Genomic DNA, 25,049 nt, shown 5'->3' with positions numbered 1-25,049 from the left:
AAATATTCGCATTTCAATTGAAATTCGACTATGGGCAGACTTTCAATTTCAAAATGTCAATTGAAGATATTTAGGTCTATATTGTGAAGAACATTGAATGAAAGTACTGTAAAATGGCAGCGGTAATATACAGTTTCAGGTAATTGACGGAAGAAATGGCAGAAACATGCTAGGTACTGTTTTAGGTAGATAGGTAGGTAGTGAAAGCAAAGGATTTTCAATAAAATTCAATATATTATTTGATATATTTTATATCTATATAAATATGGCCTCGTAGTTGTGAGCTTGCCGCATGTTATATTACGGAAAATGAACGAGAATAGGCGCGGGAACCAAGAATTTATAGGTAAGTAAAAGATTTTTTGAAGAATTTGTTGCACTATTTATGAAGAAAATAAAACCGTTTCCAATATACATATGCTGAAGAGATTCGACGGGGAATAATATAAAAGGGGGCTTTGAATAAAGGTGGAGTTCATGCTTTAGAATAAAATAAAAAAATGAATGAATTCGGATGATTGAGCAAGAAAGAAGTCCTTTGATTGTGCGAGCATGCCGAAATTTTTTTTTTATGAAAGACGGGGAAGCAGGGTCGTAGCTAATCAGCCAATTGTGTCGATTGAGAGCTGGCTACCAGTTCCTAAACAAGCGTAAAAATGCGACAGGAACGAGCTGAAATACCTGACAAAGAAGGATTAACAATGCTCGACGAGGGAAACAATCTGTACCAACCAGAAATCGAAGAGCTTGAGTAATCCAAGGAACTCAACTGAAAAGCATGAAAATCTGAAAGTAAGAAAAGGAGATCAACCTGAATTTGAGCAACTCCAATGAACGCCTTTTTATCGAGTGGCCCGTAATCGCCCCATACAATCGCCTGGAGAGCGTCGAAGGATTCATTCTGGTCGAACAGACAGACCTGGTGAAACTGTGGAGACAGACTTTTCGAAGCTTTTGGGATTCCTTGCTTGGCGACGCGTCGCGCGCCAAACATCAGATACAGTTTTACATACGCAGCGGGAAGACTTTTTGTATTTCTAAAGATTTTATAGTTCGAAATTAAAAGCTATCGACATGTACCTTGGGGATTTGAGTGCACGCGCTTGATTCACATTTACAACAAAGGCATTCTGTCGCTCCTACAAAAAAGCATTAAAATAACAAGGAAAAAGGAAGGGTTACCTGAATGGTGAGGTGTAACTCTCCCAGGGACCCGGCTCCAAGAGCCTGACGACCGGCGACCTGACCGGGTCCGAGACCTCCAACAAACTCGGCCAGAACTCGCGAGGGCTCAAGATCGGAGTTTGAACTTCCATTGTTTGAATCTTGAGATGGCTCGCGACTAGTAAATGATATCATTACTTCTGGATGCGAAAATTCAAACCTGAGTAATCTGTTTGAGGGCAGTAATACGGGCTGAGATGAGTGCGAGGGAATTCCGGCCACTCTTCGAAGTTGCTGGTTTGGGTTGCTTGATTGTTGAACGACTGAGCTGGAGCTTGATGTTGGAATTTGTCTTTTGGATGCTGATTGGGCAACGCAATTTAGGGTTAAAGAACATGATTGTCGAGTGGTACCTTGAAGCCGACCGGGCGGTTGTAGGGGGGACATATTATTCCGCCTACTGTTCGACTCTGATTTGGAATTTAAATTCACTGCTCCAGAGTCGGCGTGTTGCCTGCTGGACCCAGTGACGATTTGAGAACCGTCAAGAGCTTCAAATCTGGTCACAAGATGTAAAAAATGAGCATCATCAAAATGATCATTTGATTATGCCGATCGGAAAAATACTGATTGAAATCAAGGAGGAGATCGACTGATTTGTAGAAATCCTTGATTTTAGATATTCAAACGAAAACAAGTCAAGGAAAATGGAATAATAGGAAAATCGTGTTAAAAAATACTATAAAAAGTATTTTTCTTTCTCACTGAATATCTACTGTACTACACCTGGTTCGCGGAAATAGACTGAGTGTGAAAGTTTGTGACCGGTAACTGATTGCGTTCGCATAGGTCCAGCAAAAGCTGGTTCTCTGCTCTGATTCGAGAGACTGGAGATGTTTCGAGGAAGTTGGGGCAGTTTTCGGCGAGGTCTTCTATGTCTTTCGTAATCGTCTACTCGGCTCATTGAGTGGCTTAATATAATCATCAATGAGCTGTATAAAAATTTTAACCCTTTTTTCTCTTCCCGATGAAGTAAAGAGAGATGGAAGTTAAATGTAAAAGGAAAAAAGTTTTGACCACGATGGGACTCGAACCCACAACTTCCTGATTCGAAGTCAGACGCCATATCCATTAGGCCACGCGGCCGGCCGAAAGAGGCCCTGGAACTGTACTCTAAGAATTGACTCTTACCTAGAGGACCAAGGATAGAGCTTGTACCACTTCGCCCTGGCGTCAAAGTTGACGTCCAGTAATCCAACTAGAGCTCTGCTGAGAACATTTCTTTCGTCATCGCATAGACTTATCTCCAGCGCAAGTCTAAGAATTAATTAAGCCCTGAGGCAACTTTTGAGGCGATACCTTTGAAGAGCTCGTTTGGGCAAAGGCCCCCAGGCGATTGGTGGAGTCTGACTTGTCCAGCACCATCCACCGTCTCTCGTTTCAATAGCCTCATTTGCCGAAGCAACGGTGCGTCTTCTGGAAGCTCTGCCTTTTCCAGGGTGGACTAGACACAGGCGCACAGCTGGAGGACCTCGATGCTGATAGACTTGCGATACGCGTTCTACTGCTGAGACTAGGCGACCATCTCCTTCTCTTGTTTCAGCCAAGTTCTCCCACCAGAGTTTTATCAACACTGCGGTGGAGTCCATTTCGAATTGGCTCACATGGTCCCTACTAGCAATGATAAGAAATTGGAACAAACGGATTCCTTACCTTTTACCGCCATATGACGACGTATCCGAAACGCAATCTGACATGTCAAAACTTCTCTTGTACCAGCTCTCGTTGTGAGCAAAGAAAGGATCTTCTGCTTCTCGTTTTCTTTGGCCCAGAGGTGATTCCTTCGTCCGTTGATTATGTCCGAGCAAATCTGGCTGGCTTCTATAGTTTTTCTGTGATGTAAGGCCCAGTTGACCTTCATTATCTTGTGATGGGTCGCGAGGAAGCACCCGTCTTCTAGGGCGAACCTTGCCATTGGAGGATCGCTCGGGCAGTGTCCGTGATTTACTGCTGTCTTGCTCGTTCAGCGACATATCGTGTGGATAGTGTTCCATGCCAGAGTTTGGATGATATGTTCCGGTGTCGATTGGATTGCCCTCTTCGATTGATAAGCTCGCAATGCCAGAATCCAACTCGCCAAGGGGAGGTGACCGCTTTGCCTTCCGCACGCTTGGATTGTCTCCAGGCGTGTGGCTGCTCGAATGACTGGTAATACCTGAAAGCAGTTAATAGGGAAACCTCCATAATAAGTACCTGATCTAGGCATCGAATGGGACTCCTTGGGAATCCTGAAGTTTTGCTTTTCTATGCTTTCCGAATCTTGCCTCGTTAGACTTGGCCTTTTCAGCGGACTTGGAAGCGTCTGAGTCTCTGCCACATTCATTGCATGGACTCTTGTTGATTTCTTCTCAATGACCTGGTCGTTTAACCTCAGACCAGCCCCAGAAGGCGGCTTTTTTCGGCAAGAATTGCAAAACCAAACCATTCCACTGGACGTTTCGTTTTTAACCTAAAAGAGGATGAAAAGGTAGGTCGAGTAAAGAGGCCATAAAATTGCTCGTCCCTTTGAAAGGCAATTTGTGAAAGTGCGGCTAAGTTCCGGCGCGCTACTGAAGCGTAATAATGATCAGCTTATCACTTGAAGATCAGAGCAGGCCTGATGTAAATATTTATCCGGTTCGAATGTGCGATGCAGGTGCATCTTCATTCTTTCAAAAAAACAAGAGCGGAGGAGAATAGAATCTCATGCTCGCACGCCACCAAGAGAGGACGCCCTGTACTGAATAAATAACCGCCCAACCAAAGTCAACGAGACACAATAGGAACCTTTTAACCGCATCAGTTAAAGAGAATAGAGAAAAAGTTTGGGCACGCGGACAGAACTCATTTGGCCGCAAGCCGAGAATTTTTTCAAAAAATATGAAGGCTCTCCTTTTAAACTTTTTGGTGGCTTATGCTGCTCGTCGAAGACCAAAAGTAAAAGATAGCTCCAACACTGAAGAATCCGGCCTAGAACAGTTAGTTTCGAAAGAGATTAGTCAGGTAAATCCCCTAATTTTCTGCACAAAGAAATACTTTGAGTCTAGTATGGATGGCCAGGGCAACACGAATGCGTAGAAATACCAGAGGAGTTCGAAATTTGTCACAATATCACTGGCTCTGGAAAGTTTTACCGAACAATGTGGCTCCCAAATTTTATGAAGCATGAGACCATGGGTAAGTAAAGGCTCAAAAACTATCATTGACCTTTTATTTAGACGAGGTTATTCAACAATCACGAAGTTGGAAGCCACTCTTATCCCGGCAGAAGTACGAGGTCAAGGAGGTCCAGAAGTTTATCTGTTCAATGTACGCACCAGTCTGCCTGCCAAGTGGCCCGAAGATGATGATTCCACCATGCAAGGAGCTCTGTGAGTCGGTCAAAGATCAACTTTTACCGGTAAAAAGAAATAAAATCAAAACACATGTCGACCAAGTATTCAGAAGCTGCAAGAGCATCGCTTGGGCTGGCCAGACTCGCTAGCATGTGATCGTTTCCCTCGTCAAAACGACAAAGGTGGTCTTTGCATACCGCCCGATGAAAAGAGACCATCGAAACCAGCAGTATCCGTGAATGACCATTTTGGATCTTCGAAATGCAAGGATCCCGAAAGTTTCTGCGTTCTTGGATCAGTTGCGGTAAAAAACTAATGATAACGGCTATCGGAACTCTATTTTAGGACAATGACGAGATGACGATCCGCGAACATTTCTGCAGCTTTGACATCGTGTTCATCGCAAAAATCAAAAGGATCAAGGCGAAAAAAGGCCGTGCTCACGTCCAGATAAAGTTCAAAATCAGAAAAGACAAGGTGGAAGACAATTTTACTGCAACGAAAGAATCGAAATTGAAGAAGTGGTTCTATTTGGCGGATGCAGGCGATTGCTACACATCGAAGAAATGTATTGCCCTCGAAGAGGCAAGGAGAAATAAGAAAAGTTTACTTATTATGGCCAACGATTATGGTATGTTTCGAAAATACCTTGAAAAATGTTAAGAATAATTTTAGAGAGCAAAAGAAAAAATGTTATTATGCACTTGACAAACTGGGATAACCAGTCGAATTTGCGCAGCGTTCTCAAGCTCGATCACTGCTGTAAAAACAACTCTTGCAAGCACTGACTTGAAGGGTATTTACTGTAAATCCTTGTAAATAAACAAAGCACCACTTCACAATTTGTTTATATCTCTATTTACCTGCCACTTGCCGCCACAGCGCGAGCAGAAGACCAACTTGCAGAATCCGCAGCGATGTCCACACCCGCGGGCGAGTTGCGTCTTCCTGCAGATCGGGCACAACCCCGGAGGCACTGCTTCCTTAGGCGGCGTGTTCATACTCTTTTGAACTGGAGGAGGGGGCTGGGAACTCTGCGCTTTCGGATTCGGAGCGGCTCCGGATAAGTGTTTCTCTTTTAAAACTGCCAGATTACGCTCGACTAAAACGCGAGATATAAAAATCCGGCCTGTAATTCGAGGGGAGATTACCTGATTGATACATGGATTTCTCTCGTTTCTCTTCTTCTTGTTGCCGTTGCATTACTTTCATGATAGACTGGCGCTCGTCTTCAGTCAAATGACTCAGATCGGGCATAGGAATGGTGTCATCCATGGTGGTCTAGGTGGAATGACCCGATTCCCGAACAGTCTAAAGGAGAGAATATTTTTACTGAAGAGTTTTGATCTTAGTGAAGGAGTAAACAAAGCTGATTATAAATTTTCGCAGATGAGCTTATCCGCAAAGGTAGTTATCTTAGAAATAAACAGAGATAAACCGTCTGGGAGAACAGTAATAAAGTAAACGAACAAATCGCTTATTTCTAAAATCCTCGACCAAGAGCAAGTTTATATCGAGATCTCTCTATGTCTCTAATCTCTGCAGACTTCGTGTCTAACTTCATCTTCTTCTTAAAATCTTATGTTTATCCGTTCACTCAGGCTTGATTCTCAATCGTTGGTTTCATTCTTTAAAAGTTATTCGAAGAAATCTTTGCGCCTGGAGTGAATTGATTTTCGGACTTCTGACGTATTTCCTCTGAACTTTACGTAGAATTATATAGACATAGATATACAGATATAGTTTATCAAAATAATGCTCTCTCAACTAGTCAATTACCGATTATATCGAATTATCAAGTTCCTGTATTCTGCTGCATAGAGATTTGCTGAAGTCAAGTCAATAATATTGCATATTCGGATTCTTAATCTTCCTAAGTCGGCTGAATTTCCCTTCGATCGATGTCAAATTTTTCTCAGGTCGCGGCGTGATGTTCTGCGGGCACTCGCCAACGAGCGAAAAACCAATAAAATGCGTCTCCCACTCTTCGTTTTCATTCTCTGCAATGACCCTCTTTAGGTATGCGAAATTTCTCTTGCTTTCTTTCGTTGTTTCTCCTCTTTAGCTGCGTATTTCTCTATCCTACTAAGGCTCGATTGGGCTAGTGGCTGAGTCAGATTCTTGTTTAGAGCGGGACAATGAGCCCCGATTCCCCAGGGACTTGCTTTTTCTATTGTTAAATATTCATTATTAGGACATGGTATCGTAGCGAGAGTAATTCGACCAACTTTCACACCGTTCCATGCATCTGGATATTGATGCTATATAAGTTTAAATTTAATCATTCTTTAGTAAACAATAACAACTAAAATCGCGCCTTTCCTTGGGGAAGAAATTGATAATTTGCGGCGAGGAAGTCAATTGCAGTCATAAATTGAATCCATGTCTGTGTTCGCGTTTTCGTTCGCCAGTTAATTTTTGAACTTGCCACGGTTTATTCAATTAAAATAGACTAATTGACACTTAACTTCTTTTGGTCCAGTCTCACCGTCTCAGAATTTAATTCTAATACAATAGCCTGTCTAGCGCTCGATGTCTAGTAGGAAAATAAACCCAATCCTGGAAACAGAACATGCAATTTGCTTCTAATGACGTAAAAAGAAACACAGATGAGATTGCTCCTCCAATGATGACGTTCTTCAATCAACGAAAGACTTTTAATCCCTGCGTCTTAGGAAGCCGAGGCGCTTATTAAAAATGCGCTACTTGAACTCTTCCTTGATTCCAACAGATCTTCAAGAGTTTACATAAATGAACCACGAATTCTTGAGGAGTTATTGAAGCATCACTCAAAGACTTACTTATTCATTTTGAGTTGAGTCGCACGATCAAGAAGTGTCTGTAAGACGAGCATTCTATGCATGGAAAAAGTAAAAACCGCTGAATTAGATATATAAGATTTATTTGTTAATGCTTTTAAAAGAGTAGCAAAATAGACTCTCCAAAATTGAACCTTCTGAAATGCGTGTTCAGCCAATATTAGCTCATTTGGAAGTCTGGCTCTGTAAGCGGGGCTTATTGATTTCTCATTTTTTTAAAAAGCGAGTTCTTAATTTTTGGTTATGGAACTGCATGCGAAGTTAAATGTATATATTTTGAGTCTCAAAATATATACAATCATTTCTGGTCCTTAGAATATGAAATAAGTATCTGTGATTGGAATGGGTTAAAAAAGTTGAGCCACGGGATAGTAGTAATTATTTATTCTTTTTGACAGAAGCGTACATTACAGTCAGCGCAATGATAATCAAATCTAAGGAAAGGCTAACACCAGCATTAACATAAATTTGGCTCAAGCCGCCCTGAACCAAGTTGAGCAGGATAATCGTGATATTGCCCATGAGCGATAGGAAATTCGAGGAAAGGGAAATCGAGGTCGAGTCTTTCGAGGAATACAAGGATGATACGACTTTGAGTTTGAATAAGGAGGTTAGCAGCGTTTTTGTCAAAAGACCGACAGTTACTATTTGCGTGAAATGCACGAGCGAATAGACGAAGGAAAGGTGTAGGAAAATGTTTGCGATGAAACTGGACAAGGAGATACCTTCCGTTTTCGAGCTATAAATCTAAATCAAGTAGAAGTAGTTTTTATGTCTTTCTTACCAAAAATACATCATCATCGTTTCTTGGATGATAGAAGAGATCTGATGGATCCAGCTCAAGATAGGCACGCCATTTTCAAGGTAGTAAAAGCTCGCTAAATAGGCACCAGTGGTTTTGATCATGATCGTGTTCATATTAATAGTTGAATTGCTCGGCGTTGGTTTTGCAGAAGGCGTGAGCTTTTTGTTTTCGTTTTCATCCTTGTTTTTGGAAAGGTATTGACGACCTAGCAGAATGACTTGTGGAAGTTGGAAGAAGCAGTTGATGCCGACATTTAGCAGAGTTAAAATTTCAACAATCATTCTATAATAAAATAATTCGTAATAACAATCAAGTTTTTTTAGTTTCGAACATGTTTTGGGCACGTATTAACTGAATTAAGAGGTAGTAAATGCAAGTATACAAAAAAGGATTTTCTGTGGTAAAAATACAGGAAGAACTTTTGGGATGGTTTGTTTTGATGGTTGATGAGTTGAAGCTTGGAGAATTTTTTTTCTTGTTGTCCTTCTCGAACTACGGAGGCTGTGATGCTTTGCGAGGCGAAGGGGAGTTGTTCCAGGCTGTTTTCCAACGGGAGATGATCTCTACGCGCTTGCTCGACGATAATGTCTTGAACATACTGAAAAATGCGGTTTGAAATCGCCACCGGAGGAGTTGTAAAAATGGCCCCATGGGAGCGATTACCTGCGAAGCGAAAATAACGAGTAATAAACACAAAAGATCATTTGATAGTATGAGCCGACGAGAGCGGGCGAGCCGGAGAAGTTGATCGGCAAAGGAACTCCTGCCAGTAAGGCACATAAAAGTGGAATTGCCGAACAAAGAACCAGGAATAAAATGCACTAAACATAATAATTTCAGTGCTATGAAAACCTTCTTACGTGTAAAATTAGTTTATGAAGCGGCGTGGATATTTTCTGCGGCAAAATTTTCTCCGGCAACAGCCTCTTGTAAAAACCCAGCATCGCAGATATCGCAATCCAAATCGTTGCGATAAATTTCAGCGTCGCCGCAAAGAATTCTATGAAGCGGATGTTCCAAAAGATGAAATTCTTTCCAAGGGAGATGGCGCCAAAGTTGTTGGCGGAAAAGGCAAGCTTGCTTTTGGCATCGGCGACGAGGAGAATTTGGAATGCGCGGTAGAAGCAGGCGGCGATGGTGAGGGTCATTGAACAGATGATGAGGATCAGATACAGCGGCCGAAGAAGAAATCGACTCAGGCGAGACATATTCAGCATTTCTTCGAGTTTTTCCGACTCGGCCTAGATATAAAAGTCAATTAACTTACCCCGAAAGAGGAATTCATGCTTTCAATCAAAAAAAAATATAAAGATAAAAAATCAAATATTAACCTGGAGTGCTTTCTCGCGATCGATGAGCTCGCTCGCCGCGACGGAGCGCCTTCGTAATCGTGGACGAATACGCGAGATCTGAAAAAACACATCAGTGGTTTTGCACTCACATGGTACAGCTTCCACGATAAATTCGTAATGAATGTTTAAATGCGAAGGTGTTCTGAAATAAAATTGCTTTGTATTTGCATGGCTTGCTTTTTGAATATAAACTCCTGTTAAGAATTCATGAATGCCTTCAAATACAACAATAAATGATTTCGCGATAACTTTTCTTTCTTTGAAAACTTGCGATATACATTTTCTGCAGTTTCGTCTTGATTTTGCATCTCTAAGTCTGCGCTTTCTCCTTGGTTTCCGTGAAAGTAACTCACTCGTCTCTTGATATAACCCCGCTCGAGATTGATTTCGTCTCGCTGCGCCTTGATACTTCCATGCGGCTTGAGTAGAAGCGGATCTATCGTCTTGTTCAATAATTCTTGTTGACCGAGTGGGAGGCCGAGAAGAAGTACGATGATTGCTGTGAAGCTGATGGCCGTTCGAAGCAGTGGGGCGCTTTCCAAGACTTGGTAGATGCCCCAACTTGTCCAGATATCTTTTCTTCCAAACAGGCCGAGCTGAAAATGGACAGTTAGGTCTTTATTCTAAGAATGGTGCTTACGAGGACAACAACGAAGAAAACAACCAAGACCAGCAGCAACAGACAGGTTATGACGGTCTCATAAAGCCTGGCGCGTATTCCTTTAGGAGGGCCCCAGGAAAAGCCGTCTGCTTCAATTAAGAAAAACGTAAACGGCAGGACCAAAAGAAGAAAGACTGACGTGAGAACGGAAACACTAGATGGAAATTTAAAATTACGCCGTTCAATTTGAAACTTGCCGACTCCAGCCTTCGAGAATGAGATCAGCAGTGAGCCATTCGAACCACCAGTAGGGGCAGACGTCGTTCGAGCAAAAGACTTTGATTTCGTTGCTGAGGACCGAGAGGGGAAGAAGAGACAAGCAGCAAAAGCCGATTGAGACACCGAATGTACAGGAGATCTTTAAAACAAGTTTTATGAGCTTGAAAGGTTAGAATCAAAGACAAGCTCGTTTGACTTTTAACTCTCCGAATTTTAACGTTTCTTTAGGAGACTTACTTGAGCGATGAGATAGACAAATTGGTCATCGCGGTTGTTGTTTTTTAGGACTACATCGTGAATGTCATGGAGGTGCTTCAAATCTGGAAGTTCAGCTTCCAAAGGGCGGCGATAAAATCTGAAGGTTGATAAAGCTTGATGATTTGATTTCGTAATTTGAAGCGGTAGATAACAAAATAACTCTAGCGACCTTTAGTGGATTCATTGGAACATTATTTAAACCTAACATGGCTTCGATGTTTTTCTATGGAAGCAATAGTACTTTAAAATGGTATTATCCTAATCCGCATGAATATTTGCTTTAGATTTTAGATCGTCGCTATTATCGGTTTTGCTCGACAAATAAATTATCTTACTTGAGAAAAAAGTGTCCAATGACAAGATGAATTCCAATGAAGATGCATTCTAGCACCAAATTTCGCACCGAATTATTGAACACAGTTTCGTATGGCGTCCATTCTCTGAACTCGTCCGCTTCGAGCCTGATACTAGCAGAATTGAACCCGTGAGCGTCGCCCATTCCGGTCCATATCTTTAAAAATCAATTTTATTAAATAAGGACAGAGAAAGACAAGACAAAGTCAGCTGACGTCTGATCCGAAAGCTTGAAAATATTATTTTTCTTTTATTGAAAAAAGGTTGAACAAGAGAGAAAATTTGAAAAAAACAGACGGGTTGGTAAAAAATAACAAATTTCAAATATTCAAATAAAGACTGTGAACTATTGGAACGGATAAGCGAAATGAGGAAATAAAAAAACGTTCGCATTGAACTTTTTCGAGGCTTTTTTCGTAAAATTGAAATTTTAAACGGACGAAAATTATAGAAATGTAAAAGAACTAGAAATAGATAATGATACGAAAAGGGGGTGATAAGAGAAAAGGAAGGAGGATAAGAAAAGGGAGGAAATATAAGTGAAAGCAAAATTGATAAGTAAAATTTACCTTTTTTATCGACTTTGAAAGAGAAAGACTTTGATGAGGTATGATAAGAGCTTCTCTTTTAGCTTTTTGGTGAATGGCTACTGTATAGAAACTGGACTTGTGCAGAAAACAGGAGACTTCTCTGATGCCTGGAAAAAAATGAAAATCAGGTGTAGATGCGATTTTATTCTAGAGACGGCGATTTCAAGCGAAAGGTTCCTCTGATTAACTCATAAACTATGGTCAGAGTTCAGCAGGGGCTAACGACCGAAAATAAAAGCTGATCAGAACAGCCACTTTCTCTGCCAAAACGCGTTAAATCTATGGAGTAATAAAAACTCAGTAAAAAAGTCGAAAACAAGAACTTCCCGCTTTCTTTTCGAATTTGAAGAGCTCTCAAAAATCGCCACTTATCTACCTGGTTTGTTCTTCTCCAGAATCCCTTTTTTTTCAATTTTTTGATTAATATTGATTCATTATAATCATAATCAAGAGCTTCAAATTAATCCGACTACCGATAAAATTTCGATGGCTAAAACTTTCTCCTGAATTTTCAATCTTCTACTCCAATAGATCAGATAGAAGCCTGTTTTCTTACTGTAAATTTATGGGACGAAAAATGAAGGCAAAATAATAAAAAAAACGACAAAGAAGAAAGGGTAAAGAAAAAATACGAAATTTCGTTTGTTTTGTCTAATATAATACAAATCTACAAGTGAAGATAACGCGAGGTTGTAAAACTTTAAACTTTCGAGCTTGAAAAAATCTATTTTCGTTCGAATTAAAGATAGAGAATACTTTTTCTGTGATTTAGGGGCCCCCCGAATCACGGAAATAAAAGTATTCTCTCTCTGACAGCATCTTCAGGGCAGAAGAGCTGTGCAAAAAAGTATCAAGAAGGTAACAAATCACACGGAGATTTTTAGTGAAGGAAAAATATTTAAAATTTATGAATAAATATAAACCGAAGAATTTTGACGATTTTTTGTTGTTTGTTGTTGTCTTGAAAGAAGAAAGAAGAGAGAGAGAGAGAAAGATGCACAGATTTTCTTTAGACTTTATTACAATACGCAATAGTAACGTATCACATAATAATATTGTAGGCATCTGGGGTTTTGAGAGAGTGTGAGTGGCTTCTGCTGTTTTGTGTATTGTTTGTGTTTTTGTTTGTTTTTTTGTTGTTGAATCCACTCGAGTTGGAATTGGAAAATGAATTTTCACTTTTTGGATTTTCGTTTTTTCCTTCACTCGTCAATTGTGCCTCCTTCTTCCGTCGTGTCCAAATGTGCATGTTCATGAATTTGCTAGAAAATTTAATTTAATTTTTTTTGAACCAACAGAAATAGCGTTTCATTTCAGAAATAGATACTGTACCTCAATTGTCGTTAGCTCCAATCGATCCATTTCGTCCCAAAATTGTAGGTTGTTTTTAAGGTGATTGAGTACTGTTGGAACATCACAGAACTCGTGCCAAGCGTCAAACATGTCCAAAAGGAAATAATTTATAAAAGCAGTTTGCGTCTTCGGAATTGAACACACTTCTCTTTTGAAAGTCTGAAAGCGCGTTTTAATATAACTGTTCGGTTGATCGGCGAGTTGACTTACAGGCATTACGATAGGCAAATTGCGTTCGGTTTCTTCTTGAGTCTGCGTGAAATACTCTTCGCACACTCTTCTTGTCCATTCGATACACTGTTTTCGAGGTCGCGCCGGGTTTGAAACGTCTAAAAACCAAGCAGTTAGTCGACCAGACAGACTGCCAGACAAATTGCAGGGTGGCTATTTTGGACAAAATTTTGGGGTCTGGCCATCCAATTTCCATCCAATAAATTTTGAGCCGGAACTATCCATCCAAAATCCAATCCAACCCAATTATTACCCAATTACCCAAAAATCCCCAATTCCAATTAGATCCAATTGGATTTCCAATTTTTCCAAGGCTTTTATCTCTTTGAAAAGAAGGGAAACAGTAAGTTTTTATCCAAAAGGAGGGTCAACATAGCCAAAACAATGATTTTTTATCCGAAATTTCTCATTTTCATTATGAAAATGACCCTTCTTTGCATAGTTTAGCGATATATTTTTTATTGGATCCAATTCCCCAATTTCCCCCAATTGCCCAATTTTCCCCAACAAAATCCGGTACCCTGGCCATCCAAATTCCATCCAAACCTTATTGGATTGGATCCAATCCAATTCCAACTAACCCCCAAATCCAAAATAGCCACCCTGCAAATTGCAAGGTCGAGCTAACGGAGCTTACCAGAAACTTTAATAAGCACTCGTTTAGCAAGCGTGCGTAGCTCTTGATCGTCGTTTTCTGAGGCATTTACACTGATTTGCGAGGTGCGCGGACTGCGATCAGCCTCGTCGACATTCGGCCTCGTGGAGGAAATGAATTTGTTCACGTGTTCAAAGTGCTTGCCGAGTTCTGTCGCGAGGACCATGTCGATGATGTTCGATCGTATCGTCTGGTAGTCTTCGTGATTGAGACGGCTAGAAGATTTTAAAAATAAAATAAAGTTCCGAATTCGAGATGAAAAAAGTCGAAAGTAAAATGACAGAAAAAGAGCGTGCTGTCTTTCTCCTTACCTAAAAATGTTCGCATCGTTGTGCGGGTCTAGGGTGAGTTTGAAGGTCTTAGCGACGTGGTGGTTCTCGAGCACCGCCGTGTCGTTGTAGAGCAGGGCGAGCTCGTGGCGGCTGTTGCAGAGGAACGCGTTCGTCCTGCCCGGATGATCCACGTCGTGAATAGTGGCTGCAATTAGCGAGGCGACCATGTCAAATTCTGACAAGAGGTTTTTGCAACGTTCAGTTCGTAAGAAATATGCAGTAGCCTGAAGAATAGAACGATCTTTTGGGCTGTCGATATTTTAACCGATCAACGCTTTATAGGGAATTATTTGACAAGTTCGCGATGAACCCTTTTGGATTACAGAAGAAACTTACGGATAAAACATCAGCAGCGTGAGTTGAATTGTGGTACGGGTTTGTAGCGAGGTAGTTTTGCTCTATCAACACGAGCCATCGTTCTAGCGTGATTTCGTCAATCTGTAGCTGACGCGGAACATCGAATTCGCTAAAGATACGGTTTGAATTTCGACAAAAATCAATGCTTTTGATTTACCGAAAGACTTTCATGCCAAGGAAGCGCAGCGGCGTGAACTCGGACACTTTCTCGAGTTCGAGGATGTTCCAATCCCACGCTTTGTAGCCTTCGAGACATCTGCTCACGATCTGCGGCACCGCCGTGTTGATGTTATATCTGTCGTTCAGCACTGGAGGCCTAAACCGCCGTGACTTTCTGCTCATATCTAGCCCCGGGTTGATCTTTAAATATATTACAATAGTGGAGATATTTATAAAATAAATCCGCTCTTTATCGATAAATTTCATCCTTTACGAGAGCAATAACCTGTCAATTATATTGTCAAAATATTCATTTAGAGCATTTTTTCTCGATAAATATTTTTCATTGCAAAACAACCCTTTATTTGGCATCTATTCAAAATAAAAAGTCAACAAATAAAAAACCATTTTAAAAAATATCTTCGATGTTCTCTTTTTGCTCAAATAAAAAAGGTATGCTGAAGTGGCGGCTCTCGATCGATAGAAAAGGATAGCTAGCCAAAGAGGAGCTACTGCTTTCAGTTCAGAAGAAAAAAATAATAATTGAAACGGCAAAAGAATAGAAACGTTACCTGGAGGTTGATAAAATGTTCTCCCCAGCACTGGAGCGTCTGTGCGACGGCTGCGAAGGCCGCATCAAGCCTTCCACCAAGTCTTGCCTAAAAACAGAATTCAACAATTTTGAACTGATTCATCGATTGAAAAATTAAGTAGAACGAGTTAATATATATCGAGGCCATTTAGCATAACAATAGCTGTTCGCCCCTTCCAGAAAATCGCAAGATATAGGAAGAAGTAAAATTTACGTCATGAATATTTTAACTCATACATGGTATAAACATGGCTCTGCTTCAATTGCTTGTAAGATGTAAAAATAATGATTGATTTGAAGCCAAATCCTAAAAACAAAACCCAATCTAGAGCTATTTTTTTAATAGCATAACAATTCAATGAATAATTAAATTATAATTAGCAAAAAAATGTTTATCAAATTATCAATTAAAAAAGCCTCACACTTATATTCTTTATACATTCATCCTACTAGTCATTGAAACTTTAAATCATTTGAAAAATCCTTCATAAAAGCCTGATAATTAATTTTTCTTGGTCGTTATAATCAAGCTACTAACAGGTGGGATAGGAGCATTTTATTCTTTCTCGTGGGCCTTCTTCTCGAGGTCATTTGGGCGGGAGTAAGTTTTGATTAGAAATGAAATGTTTTTTGTCTTGTCAAGTAATTGACGTCAACTAATATTCAGACTATGTAATATAAAGATAAAACCGCCTGGTTATTGGCCTCTGCTCTCATAAACATGAAGAATAAACGACCACTGACGTCATTTTTGGATTTAACATTTTAAAACATTTTCTTTCATTCTTTATTGACACGGCGCCTTTTCAGAGACGCGCGCAGAGAGAATTTTCTGCTTTTGAATAAGTAAATCTGCAATTTTAGACATTTTTCGGGCTTGTGACCCCGGATGACCTTTTTTGAAAATTTTACCTGAAGCAGCAGGGCAAAAGCCGCCGCCATAGTCGACCGCAAAAACTTGGCAGTTTTCAGACAGCGAGTTAAAAAATAAATGGAAATATTTAATAATCGACTTATTTTAACTCATTTCCCATCATCATCATCAACCATGATGTTCTGGCATTATTTTCTAGCGACAGTAATATCCGACAAAAAAGGGATCTCTCGAATTTTTTGTTGGGAGTAGTTTGCGGTGCTCTCTTTGGCAAAAATAGAAGTGCTTCTTTTTTTGGTGTTTGATGTTCAATCTGTTCTCAAATGTCCAAGCAAAGTTCACTTTCATAAGCCACTTTTCATCAAAAGCAAACGTCACAAATCAAAAGGTACGATAGGAAATACAAAATTTTCACGAGAAGCGATGAAACTTCAATAAGGATAGTATGAAAAGTTGAATCTGGCCGATGAGAAAATATTTGAAGACATGGAAGAGGACGATAAAACAAACAAAACCTGCTAGTTTTTGACCGATAAAAGTCTCTTATCAATGCTTGTTTTTCTCTTTTATAGCTTCGAATATTTTATGGACCATGATAATTTTAACTCTATCCTTCCGCTTTGCCTTTCCAGCGCTTCAAAATCGCGGCGGGAACCGTTACTCTGTGAAATTTGTATTTTGTACTTGTACCGGAAGTGGTCGACATGAGCTTTTTTGCAGTGGATGTCAAATATTTGCACTTGCAGTATGCCAATATATACTGGCATATATATCGCCCATCGGTGCGCTGTTCAAATAGCACAAGCGTCAAAATATTTTTTCCGCGGGTTTGGCAGATTTTGGACCTGGCATTGAAAAAATCTGACGTCATTTGTGGCTCAATAAACTTTGAAAAAGTAAATTTCGAGGTATAAATTTTAAACACTCGCATTTGTAGAATTTACAGACAGAACCCTTGCGACCCTATCAAGTTCGATTGGGGTCGATGGGCGAAATTAACCCACGATAGGTCAGCAGCCAAGAAAACGGAGAACGTTGATGGTTCTACTTTTGTACCTTGTTTTACAAAATTCATTCTCATCATTTTCCCAGAGTTGCATTTTCGTGCCCCTAATGCAAAAGATCTCGTCAATCATCACCCTTGGCTGCGGCTCAGGGCCATTTTTGGGATGTGCTCTCTCTCTCTAACGCTCCTGAAGGGAATCTTATTTAGAAAGGAACAGTTAGGTTTAGTTTGATTTGAAGTGGAACTGTTATTGAGGGTTTTGAGTTCTCTTTTCAAAACGAGTGGAACAAAAGGTTTTTCTGAGCAGCGCCAAGACGACGGCGTTTAACCGTACAATGTCAGTGTGCCCAACACGACATATGCGCCTTAGGTTTTTTAGACCCCGTGACAGGTCACGTTTAACTCTAATCACAATTTGCTAGTTAGCTTCAATTAATAGCGATTGATTTATATTTACAATCAATCACAGCGAACCTAACAGTTTAGACGGCCCAGTGTCCTGCCACTGTCTGTCCTGCCGCGCGAACAGGAGTTAAGGTACTCAAATGAGTTAAGAGATAGGTCTGACAGCTGTCTGACAACTAAGGGATTTATTGTTGAAATCGACATTTCAAAATGAACATCAGAAAGGCAAAACATTCATAAATTTGGCTAAAATTCAAAGCCAAAGAATTGAAAAAGAAAACTCGATATTTTTGGTATTCGCTTGGATCAGCTGATTTTGTCGATCCCTGAAACTGACCTTTATCCCTGGTAGAGGCTTTACTTCCTTAGGCAGACGAATCAACGCGCTCTTCGATTCAATGATTTTTAAACACAAGGCGTAAATTTTTATCGACCCAATTGTGCTCGTACCAAATTAATGCCACAAGCATCTAGTGTGATCGATCGTTCTTTTCTTTCTTTCAATTTCAGTTGTCTCAGACTTGTTTAAGTGTATCGAGGGCTCGATTACTCGCCTTCGTTCTGTTTTGATATCTTTTTCTTTAATCTCAAATAAAGGGATCAAAAGTGGGGAGTGAGGATAACGCTTTCTCTCTGTGTCAAAATACGTCAGAAAGCACGTCATTTCACGAAAGTGTTAATTATCGCCAATTTATTTTGATCAAAAAAGACCATAATCAAGATGCCCTTATAGGGTTCTATATTTGATACACCACATTTCGCCACAAAAAAAAATATTATAAAGAGACCCTTTCGAACAAATATCTTACATTTCACGAGATTCGCGTTCCTTGCGAGCCTCCTCGGCTTCCGCCTCAGTCATCTCTTTCATCCCTCCACTTCTTTTAGTATGAAAAAATAAGAGTGATAAAAAATAGAAAAAACTCGCTTCGGTCGGGACGGTAACCGACAGAATGAGAAGAACTGATCGATATTATTATACGGAAATTCAAATTGCTCAGATACTGGAGCACTGGGCGAGCTTGAAATTAATCGACGCAACACTTCTGATGCCCGGCTTGGGACTAGAATGCTGACTCACTCAACTCAAATTCGACCTTGATTATGCCGGGATCCCTAAGTTGAACCCAAAGGATTCTATTTGATAGGTCCAACAAGTTGAAAAGGCAAATTTCAAACAACGAGCTTGGAATGCGCGGCTAAGAAAACAGAACAAAAATGCCCCAGCTGGATTTACGTCAACTCCTCAGTACACAAGCGATAATGTCACCCTCAGATTTAGTTACGAACAGATGATGACACCTTATTGGCACTCGTAAAACTTCATAAACTTTGAGTTGGAATTTCCCACATCAGTAGTTTTTTAACGTTGACTGTAGGTGGCCTTCAAATTACGTCAAATACGAATCATGAAGTCATTTGAGGGTTTTTTTGGTTATTTTTAGATTGGTTGAAATGAAGAGTGGTAATTTTTATGGAAGAGGAGGAACGTAAAATTTTCCGTTCGACAAAAATGGAGAAAAGCTTTCAAAATAACATATTAACGCGTTCTAGTAAATGGGACTTACGCGGCACGGTTATTGGCGAGAGCACTGCTCTGTGAGATTGATTGGAAGTGCGGCGTGTATAACTCTGAGCATTGGATAATGCTCAAAGCAGATTCCAGGCGTCCAGAGAGTGCCAAACGATCACCAGTTTCGTTCTTGAGCTCTTCGATAATATCCTTCAGTATATTCACAACCTAAACAAAATTGTTCCTGTCTCTCGATCAATTGTTTTCCGAATGCGGGTAAAACATTTTTCCCCTCAATATTCTGTTCCCAGTAGATTATATAAACAGATCCGCCTTTATTGCGATGATGAGCTCTCCCGATCGCTGGATCGCAATTTTTCGACATTCATTGATCCCTTCGATAAAAATGAGAAACGTCAAAAAAGGACTTTATCATCATCTGATACCTTTTTTTTATTATTTTTTTGGTCTTCCTGGCTTTCGGAAATATTTGGTTTACGCAAAAAAATACTATGGTATTATGACTAGATTTCTACGATAAACTCAAGATTTATTTTCCCGGCTTAGGATGTTTGTTTATTTCGTTTTTGGTTCTTGCTACCTGATAGGTCTTCTATAGGATTCTCGATTTTGAGAGACTTAACACATTGAAATTGCGCCTGTAGAAGACTGTTGGATTAATCATTTAGCATGACGAAGGCTAGTTGTCGTATAAGGACATTTAAGATTGATGTACTGAACCCCAATCAGAACTCGCCTTCACGACTAAATACTCACTACTTATAGAGAAAATGTTTCTACTGTGAAAAAAATTTTGAGGAGAAAAAAAAACTAAGTGATTTTTTTTTCTTTTTTTGGATTATTAACCTGAGTGATTGGAGCTTCGATGAGCATCGAGTTGATTTTGGCAAGGCTTCCACGGGACTGTCCACTGGCAGGAAGGGAGGGCCGCCGACTATTATCAAGACCCGTTCCGGGGCGCAACGAGGGCGGAGCTGTACTGTTTTGCGGCATCGTATCTGATTGCGGATTTACAAGGACAATATCCATGTGCTAGGTGGAAGATCAGTTTTATCAAGCTTTTGCTTCGCTTTTCAGAAAGTCAAAATATAACACCTTCAATTAAATTCCTCCTAAATTTATTTAGAAAGAAATCTTTTGCAAGAAATCAACGAGGAAATTCTGTATATATAACTCTAAATCTTGCTATGCCTGGACGTAACACCAGGTCTCGCTATTGACGTCATAATGAGCCTATCAACTTATAAGGACTTTGAAATTATAAATGTTTTGTACGCTTTCAAGGGCCGACTTCGTGTGAACAAAAATTAATTGACTGGCTCAGTCACTAGCGAACTAAGCGTTTTTCTTTATTTAGCCGCATTTAGTTTCGGCAATTTTGCTATTTGACTTCTTTCAGCGGAACTACTTTGTAAATACGGTATCCCAGGCATTCGCCTCTGGGCAAGCCTCGTCTGACTCGTTCTCTATCTCGTGCCGTTCTATAGTCCGAGCCATCTCTTTCACGAAAAGTCGAAAAAAAGAATTCCAAAAATTTAACTAAAGAAAGACGGTAGAAGCACAGTCGATGTGCCGTACATGCAAATAGCAAGTGATTTTTATGATCGATCTGATAGTATAACACTTTCAAATTGACGTAAGTCAATAAAGATTTCTTGATCTGGACACAACTGTAAATGTAAAAGCAGTGAAGCTGGCAAGATTAGGAAGATAATTTATTCTAGGTTGGCTAATATTCGACCTTGATCTTAGTTCACGCTGGGTAAGTGTATCCAAAAACGAACTCTAGCATCGTATTTTTGGAGCTAAATGATGATCGAGCAGCTTGCTCAAATGCCAAAAATAAACTCGCGCGCTCAAGTGAATCTGTCCAACAGGCGCTGGAGCATTAATCAAGTGAACGTATGCCAAAAATTTGAACTTTAAGAATTTCCTCGTTGATCTCAAGAAAAATAAATGGGGCTCGTTGTTGATTTCAAATGAAACCCGCATACTGGGGCAGAGCCGCTCACCGAGGGACTTTCTGCGCTCGGCGAGGGCCTGTGATTAACTCGGATTGGGACCGAGGAGGAGTAAACGGGCGGCCTGACGATCTCATTTAATGGTTCCTCAATTTGCCACGCGGTAAAACAGACGTTTAGTTCTTTGTATAAGTCCATGCGTTAATAAAATTTATTGTTTTTCTCGGGCAAATGATCATTGGCTTCGTTCAGTAGAAACCATCGGGAAAATGTGGAAGGTTCTATTTCAAACCAAATAACTGCCCGTCGGGTGATCGGGTGCTTGGATAACAAGCCCGTTTATCTCAATTCAATAACCATAGATTATAAGCCTGATAAATCTATATATAACGTGGATATTAGATTGCGCAAGATGAAAAGATTTATGGATTTATCAACACTAAGAAGAAATAAAAGAAGATGATTCTTTGAGTTCGACCTTGAGCGCGGTCACTCAGAAATTGGAATCATTTTTTGCTTTTCATTCAAACCGCTGAAAATTCAATCTCGACCCCTAAGCGAAGAAATTGTTATTCCTTTTTGTTAGCATTTATTTTTTTTTCAATTCGAAATCGCTGAAACCCGATTAGGAGCTACTTGGAGAATATTGCCCCAATAAATGCGCTAATCTTTTTTGGATCTGCCGCAAGCAATTGCTATTGCTGCCCGAAGCAATAACGAAATACGCTCTCTCGGGGCAATACACACAATATGGAACATGCCAGATTTAGTACAAAATGTATACAGACAAGCCAAATAATCCGTTTACAAGGCCGGGCAAATATTTACTCAAGACTTATGCAGTAAAAATACAAGAAAAAACGGTGATCGAAACAAAGTGGAAAAGGGCAAGGCTATAATTGGCCGGTAGATACGATAGGACGTTGAAAAATCTGACTTTCATGAAAAAAAAAAGTGGAGAGAAAATGTGACTTACCGATGCTCGGCGTCCGGTCCTGGAATTCGGGTGATAGCTTGATCCTACAGCAGGACGGACATAACTACAGTGGCGTGCCAATTTAAATCTACGCTTACTTTAAATTCTCAATTTCTCGTAAAATGTCAAGCGGGGAATATAAAAAAATATAAATTTTCATCACTCGTATCCTTCTCATATCAAATTGGAACTACCAGCATGAAATGCCATAAATTGGGCACACAATTTCCTAATTTCCGCTTCGTCAGACTCAGGCACAAAGTCAAGCATGGAAGGTGGTTGCCTCGAGCTTGTGTAATGCTGCAAATTCATTCTTTGGCAGAAATTTTTACGCGCTTTTCATCGGGGCAGTAAAAATCGGATCTCTCGGCGTTTTGCTCTCCTCTCTATTTATTCTTCGAAAATTTAGTGAAAAAGTGCTTCAGGGACAGACGGTTACTATTTTTCCTGCGCCCGGTTGTAATAATTTGCTACACGCGCTACGATGCTAGGGGAGTTTGAAGAGTTTTCTTTTTTTGTTTGCCCAAGCACAAGCGCCATCGAGCTATACTCAGTTATCGTATCGAGAACACAGTTTTCCTGCCACTAGAACTACACGCAGCATAGAGAGCATCTTATGTAAGCATCTATTGTGCCTTTGAGTAACGTGAGGATTACTTTCTTTCTTTCACGCGCGTCAGCGCTGGGGCTGTAGACTTGAGCTTGCTATTCCCCGCTATTTGAAAACGTTCTATAATCCCCTCGGGCGCGTGGTCCAAGAAAGAAGACCTCTTCGTATTGTTTTATGTACGGTATATTATTCAGAGAGATAAAATACTCGAAATATCGTCTCCACCACTGTACATTAATTTAAATTTGGAGAAGCTCTTCTTCAGCTGCGAATTAGCCGCAAATGAATTGAGAAAGAAATTTATCGCGTTTGATTGATGAAAATATAAAATTGGAAGCCCAATGATGAAATCATAGAAGAGAATCTTCGCGTATAAAAAATTCAGAAGAATAAATAGAGAGCACAAAAGGACCGAAACGATATGTTTTAATTGCGCCTCTTATGGTTAATGGTCGAGTGACGAATTAGGGGTTGAGGGATGATCTACGCGTCTGAACTATTCTCTCAATTCTTTCTGCCTGAGTCATAATTCAGTGAATATCTAATTTAATATTTGCGCAAATTGCCTGTATCTTGATCCTCTCATTTTCGATCTTTACATTATTTTTCTTTTTCTATTTCGATCTCTAATTATAAAAAAAAAGTTTTTCTTGTTTTATTATTTTTACTTTCTGAAAATAGATTTGGAGAGGCAAAGTAAGTGGCCGCAGTTAAAAGCTCGAGCAGCTTTCCGCGGCGCCCTGCTCTCGGCCACTATTGCCCGAGAATCGTTCCCTCACTCTCTGTCTCTTTTACGTCGAGTGATGCCCTTCAGGCACACGCTTCTCCTTCTCTCCCTCTCTTGGGCACACGCTTACATACATTACAAAAAAGAACTTCGGAAAAAAACGATGAAAAAACGAGCAGCTTCAGCGAGAGAAAATGATAGACGTCACGCCCGCGGCCAGTTCTCGTCCTGTCTGAGGGCGCGAGCGTAACTTATGGCGCGTTTTTACTGTATTTCGCCTCCGGAATTGAAATCATGAAAGATGAATTGATTTAATTTCCACAAATAATCGCATCGAAAATCTAACTCGTTAAAATCTCCACAATAAGGGATGAAAGCCGCATTTTTAGGTTTAGTCCAACTTGGGAATGATAATCTCCCCAGAGGGCTGCCGCACTAACCGGTCGCCACTTAGCCGCCTTATCCACTTTATTATTCGCAATTAAACTTGCCTTTTGACACCTAGGTTTTAGTTTCTCAGTCTTTCCGTTTTATTACAACAATGGAAAATAAGAAAAAAGATCACCAAAAGACACACCCGTTAGTTTTTGCGTATTGAGGAACCATTTACCGTTATCCGAGGTTGTGGGCGGCCACTGGCCGTTGGTTCTGTACTTTCCCATTCAGAAGAAGCTGTCGAAATCGTCATTTTTCGTAAAAACTCATCCGGAGTCCACTCGGGGATTGACCTTCACTTCCGGGCGTTTTCCTTTATGTTTTCTACCAAATCTCTGAAAAGGTGAAAAAATCAGCAGCGAGAATCCAGTGGGCAGGAAAAAAATGAAGAAGGAAGGTTTGTAATTAGAGAAAAAGTAATTATCAACTTGGGAACATCGCCATCATTGGACTGTGAAAGGCTCTAATTAAAATCGCAGTACAGTATATTCTGAGACTGATTCGCGAAATCTATCCTCTGAGATCATAAGGGGGATATTTCTAGCGAAAAATATATTTCAAATTTGAGCTTTTTTATAGTTCAAAAACGCTGGTAAAAATGAGTGTCTTTGAACTCAAGTTAGTTCTAATGCATTTAACGCGAATCAAAAAAATGACGTCGGTTCTCTATCTGGAGCCCTTTTCCTGTGCCTTATTGATTTGGGTAACTTTGAGTGATCCTCTAATAAGACGCTTCGAAGTCTACCAGCCTGAAACTCTTTGACGAATAATTCAGCTGCTTTTGTTTTTCGCATCACTCTGACTTGTCTATTTTCTGAACAAAGTTAAAAGCAGATTTTCCTCCTTTTTTGGAGAGCGAAATTGGTCGATAAATTGGTATAAAATTACTACAGTGACTGACACTTGGACAATCAGCGCTGACAAGGATCCTTCAATATAATTTATTATATATATGCTGTGGAACATTGCGCTTGGCTAAGACGCTGGCACATACTGTACTTCAAGCACTTATGCACTTTGGAATGGTAATTTCGACCAAACTCGTGAGTTCTCTGGCGTCGAAATATACAAAATGATTCGGTTGTAGTTAATGCTGCTTTTAACTCATTTTCCTTGATCCATGGCTCGACTCAGTAGCTCAACAGGTTCATGATAGAGCTGATACTTTTCACAAATCGCTAGAAACAAAGTAAGCAAAAAACGGACATAGTCTATGTCACATAGACGAAATCATATTGTGATGAGC

The 25,049-nt window shown here is 40.1% G+C and overlaps 4 protein-coding genes, 1 long non-coding RNA gene and 1 other non-coding gene across 12 annotated transcripts; 1 reads left to right on the top strand and 5 right to left on the bottom strand.

The window, feature by feature from the left end:
* Nucleotides 1–60: 60 nt before the first annotated feature.
* LOC145703914 (limb region 1 protein homolog) lies at nucleotides 61–11,163 on the bottom strand. 3 transcript variants are annotated; one of them, XM_081781317.1, is made up of 14 exons: nucleotides 10,988–11,163; nucleotides 10,632–10,749; nucleotides 10,377–10,533; nucleotides 2,878–2,914; nucleotides 2,524–2,835; nucleotides 2,356–2,481; nucleotides 1,998–2,135; nucleotides 1,578–1,717; nucleotides 1,385–1,526; nucleotides 1,183–1,342; nucleotides 1,081–1,139; nucleotides 812–1,037; nucleotides 682–769; nucleotides 61–640 (listed from the first exon to the last, which is right to left on the bottom strand). In XM_081781317.1, exons 1-14 carry the CDS (start codon nucleotides 11,149–11,151, stop codon nucleotides 603–605), a joined length of 1,905 nt encoding a protein of 634 aa, XP_081637443.1. In that variant the 5' UTR covers nucleotides 11,152–11,163; the 3' UTR covers nucleotides 61–602. The 3 variants fall into 3 exon arrangements, with proteins under 3 accessions (XP_081637443.1, XP_081637444.1, XP_081637445.1); XM_081781318.1 differs by lacking the exons at nucleotides 61–640; nucleotides 682–769; nucleotides 812–1,037; ... (6 more) ...; nucleotides 2,524–2,835; nucleotides 2,878–2,914 and adding exons at nucleotides 8,477–8,760; nucleotides 8,826–8,983; nucleotides 9,023–9,403; ... (1 more) ...; nucleotides 9,793–10,110; nucleotides 10,155–10,329 and having other exon boundaries at nucleotides 10,373–10,533; XM_081781319.1 differs by lacking the exons at nucleotides 61–640; nucleotides 682–769; nucleotides 812–1,037; ... (6 more) ...; nucleotides 2,524–2,835; nucleotides 2,878–2,914 and adding exons at nucleotides 8,477–8,760; nucleotides 8,826–8,983; nucleotides 9,023–9,403; ... (1 more) ...; nucleotides 9,868–10,110; nucleotides 10,155–10,329 and having other exon boundaries at nucleotides 10,373–10,533.
* Nucleotides 2,238–2,310, bottom strand: TRNAR-UCG (transfer RNA arginine (anticodon UCG)). The gene has a single exon. It is a non-coding gene; the product is annotated as a tRNA-Arg (tRNA).
* LOC145705401 (uncharacterized) lies at nucleotides 2,919–5,845 on the bottom strand (the record flags this gene model as incomplete). The annotated part of the gene is made up of 4 exons (XM_081782865.1): nucleotides 5,690–5,845; nucleotides 5,402–5,640; nucleotides 3,418–3,673; nucleotides 2,919–3,379 (listed from the first exon to the last, which is right to left on the bottom strand). Coding segments are annotated over exons 1-4 (1,080 nt in total), but the record flags the coding sequence as incomplete, so codon positions are not given.
* On the top strand, nucleotides 3,904–5,372 carry LOC145703928 (secreted frizzled-related protein 1-like). The gene is made up of 6 exons (XM_081781344.1): nucleotides 3,904–4,206; nucleotides 4,251–4,380; nucleotides 4,422–4,603; nucleotides 4,648–4,842; nucleotides 4,884–5,169; nucleotides 5,214–5,372. The coding sequence occupies exons 1-6, from the start codon at nucleotides 4,084–4,086 to the stop codon at nucleotides 5,324–5,326; spliced, it is 1,029 nt and encodes a 342-aa protein (XP_081637470.1). The 5' UTR covers nucleotides 3,904–4,083; the 3' UTR covers nucleotides 5,327–5,372.
* Nucleotides 7,735–8,440, bottom strand: LOC145703872 (uncharacterized). The gene is made up of 2 exons (XR_014134394.1): nucleotides 8,142–8,440; nucleotides 7,735–8,096 (listed from the first exon to the last, which is right to left on the bottom strand). It is a non-coding gene; the product is annotated as an uncharacterized LOC145703872 (long non-coding RNA).
* Nucleotides 11,164–11,236: 73 nt separating the features above from the next.
* Nucleotides 11,237–24,138, bottom strand: LOC145703915 (high affinity cAMP-specific and IBMX-insensitive 3',5'-cyclic phosphodiesterase 8A-like). 5 transcript variants are annotated; one of them, XM_081781320.1, is made up of 12 exons: nucleotides 23,979–24,138; nucleotides 21,091–21,187; nucleotides 19,941–20,095; nucleotides 19,129–19,301; nucleotides 15,256–15,342; nucleotides 14,682–14,840; nucleotides 14,504–14,633; nucleotides 14,147–14,391; nucleotides 13,818–14,050; nucleotides 13,160–13,278; nucleotides 12,929–13,108; nucleotides 11,237–12,858 (listed from the first exon to the last, which is right to left on the bottom strand). In XM_081781320.1, the coding sequence occupies exons 1-12, from the start codon at nucleotides 24,054–24,056 to the stop codon at nucleotides 12,799–12,801; spliced, it is 1,716 nt and encodes a 571-aa protein (XP_081637446.1). In that variant the 5' UTR covers nucleotides 24,057–24,138; the 3' UTR covers nucleotides 11,237–12,798. The 5 variants fall into 5 exon arrangements, with proteins under 5 accessions (XP_081637446.1, XP_081637447.1, XP_081637448.1 ...); XM_081781321.1 differs by lacking the exon at nucleotides 21,091–21,187 and having other exon boundaries at nucleotides 19,941–20,126; nucleotides 23,979–24,135; XM_081781322.1 differs by lacking the exon at nucleotides 21,091–21,187 and having other exon boundaries at nucleotides 19,941–20,092; nucleotides 23,979–24,134.
* Between the last annotated feature and the right edge of the window lie 911 nt (nucleotides 24,139–25,049).

Source organism: Oikopleura dioica, chromosome PAR, assembly GCF_907165135.1.
Source record: "Oikopleura dioica chromosome PAR, OKI2018_I68_1.0, whole genome shotgun sequence".
NCBI lineage: Eukaryota > Metazoa > Chordata > Appendicularia > Copelata > Oikopleuridae > Oikopleura > Oikopleura dioica.
Note: the sequence above shows the minus strand (reverse complement) of the source record. Positions and strands in the feature narration are given on the sequence as shown.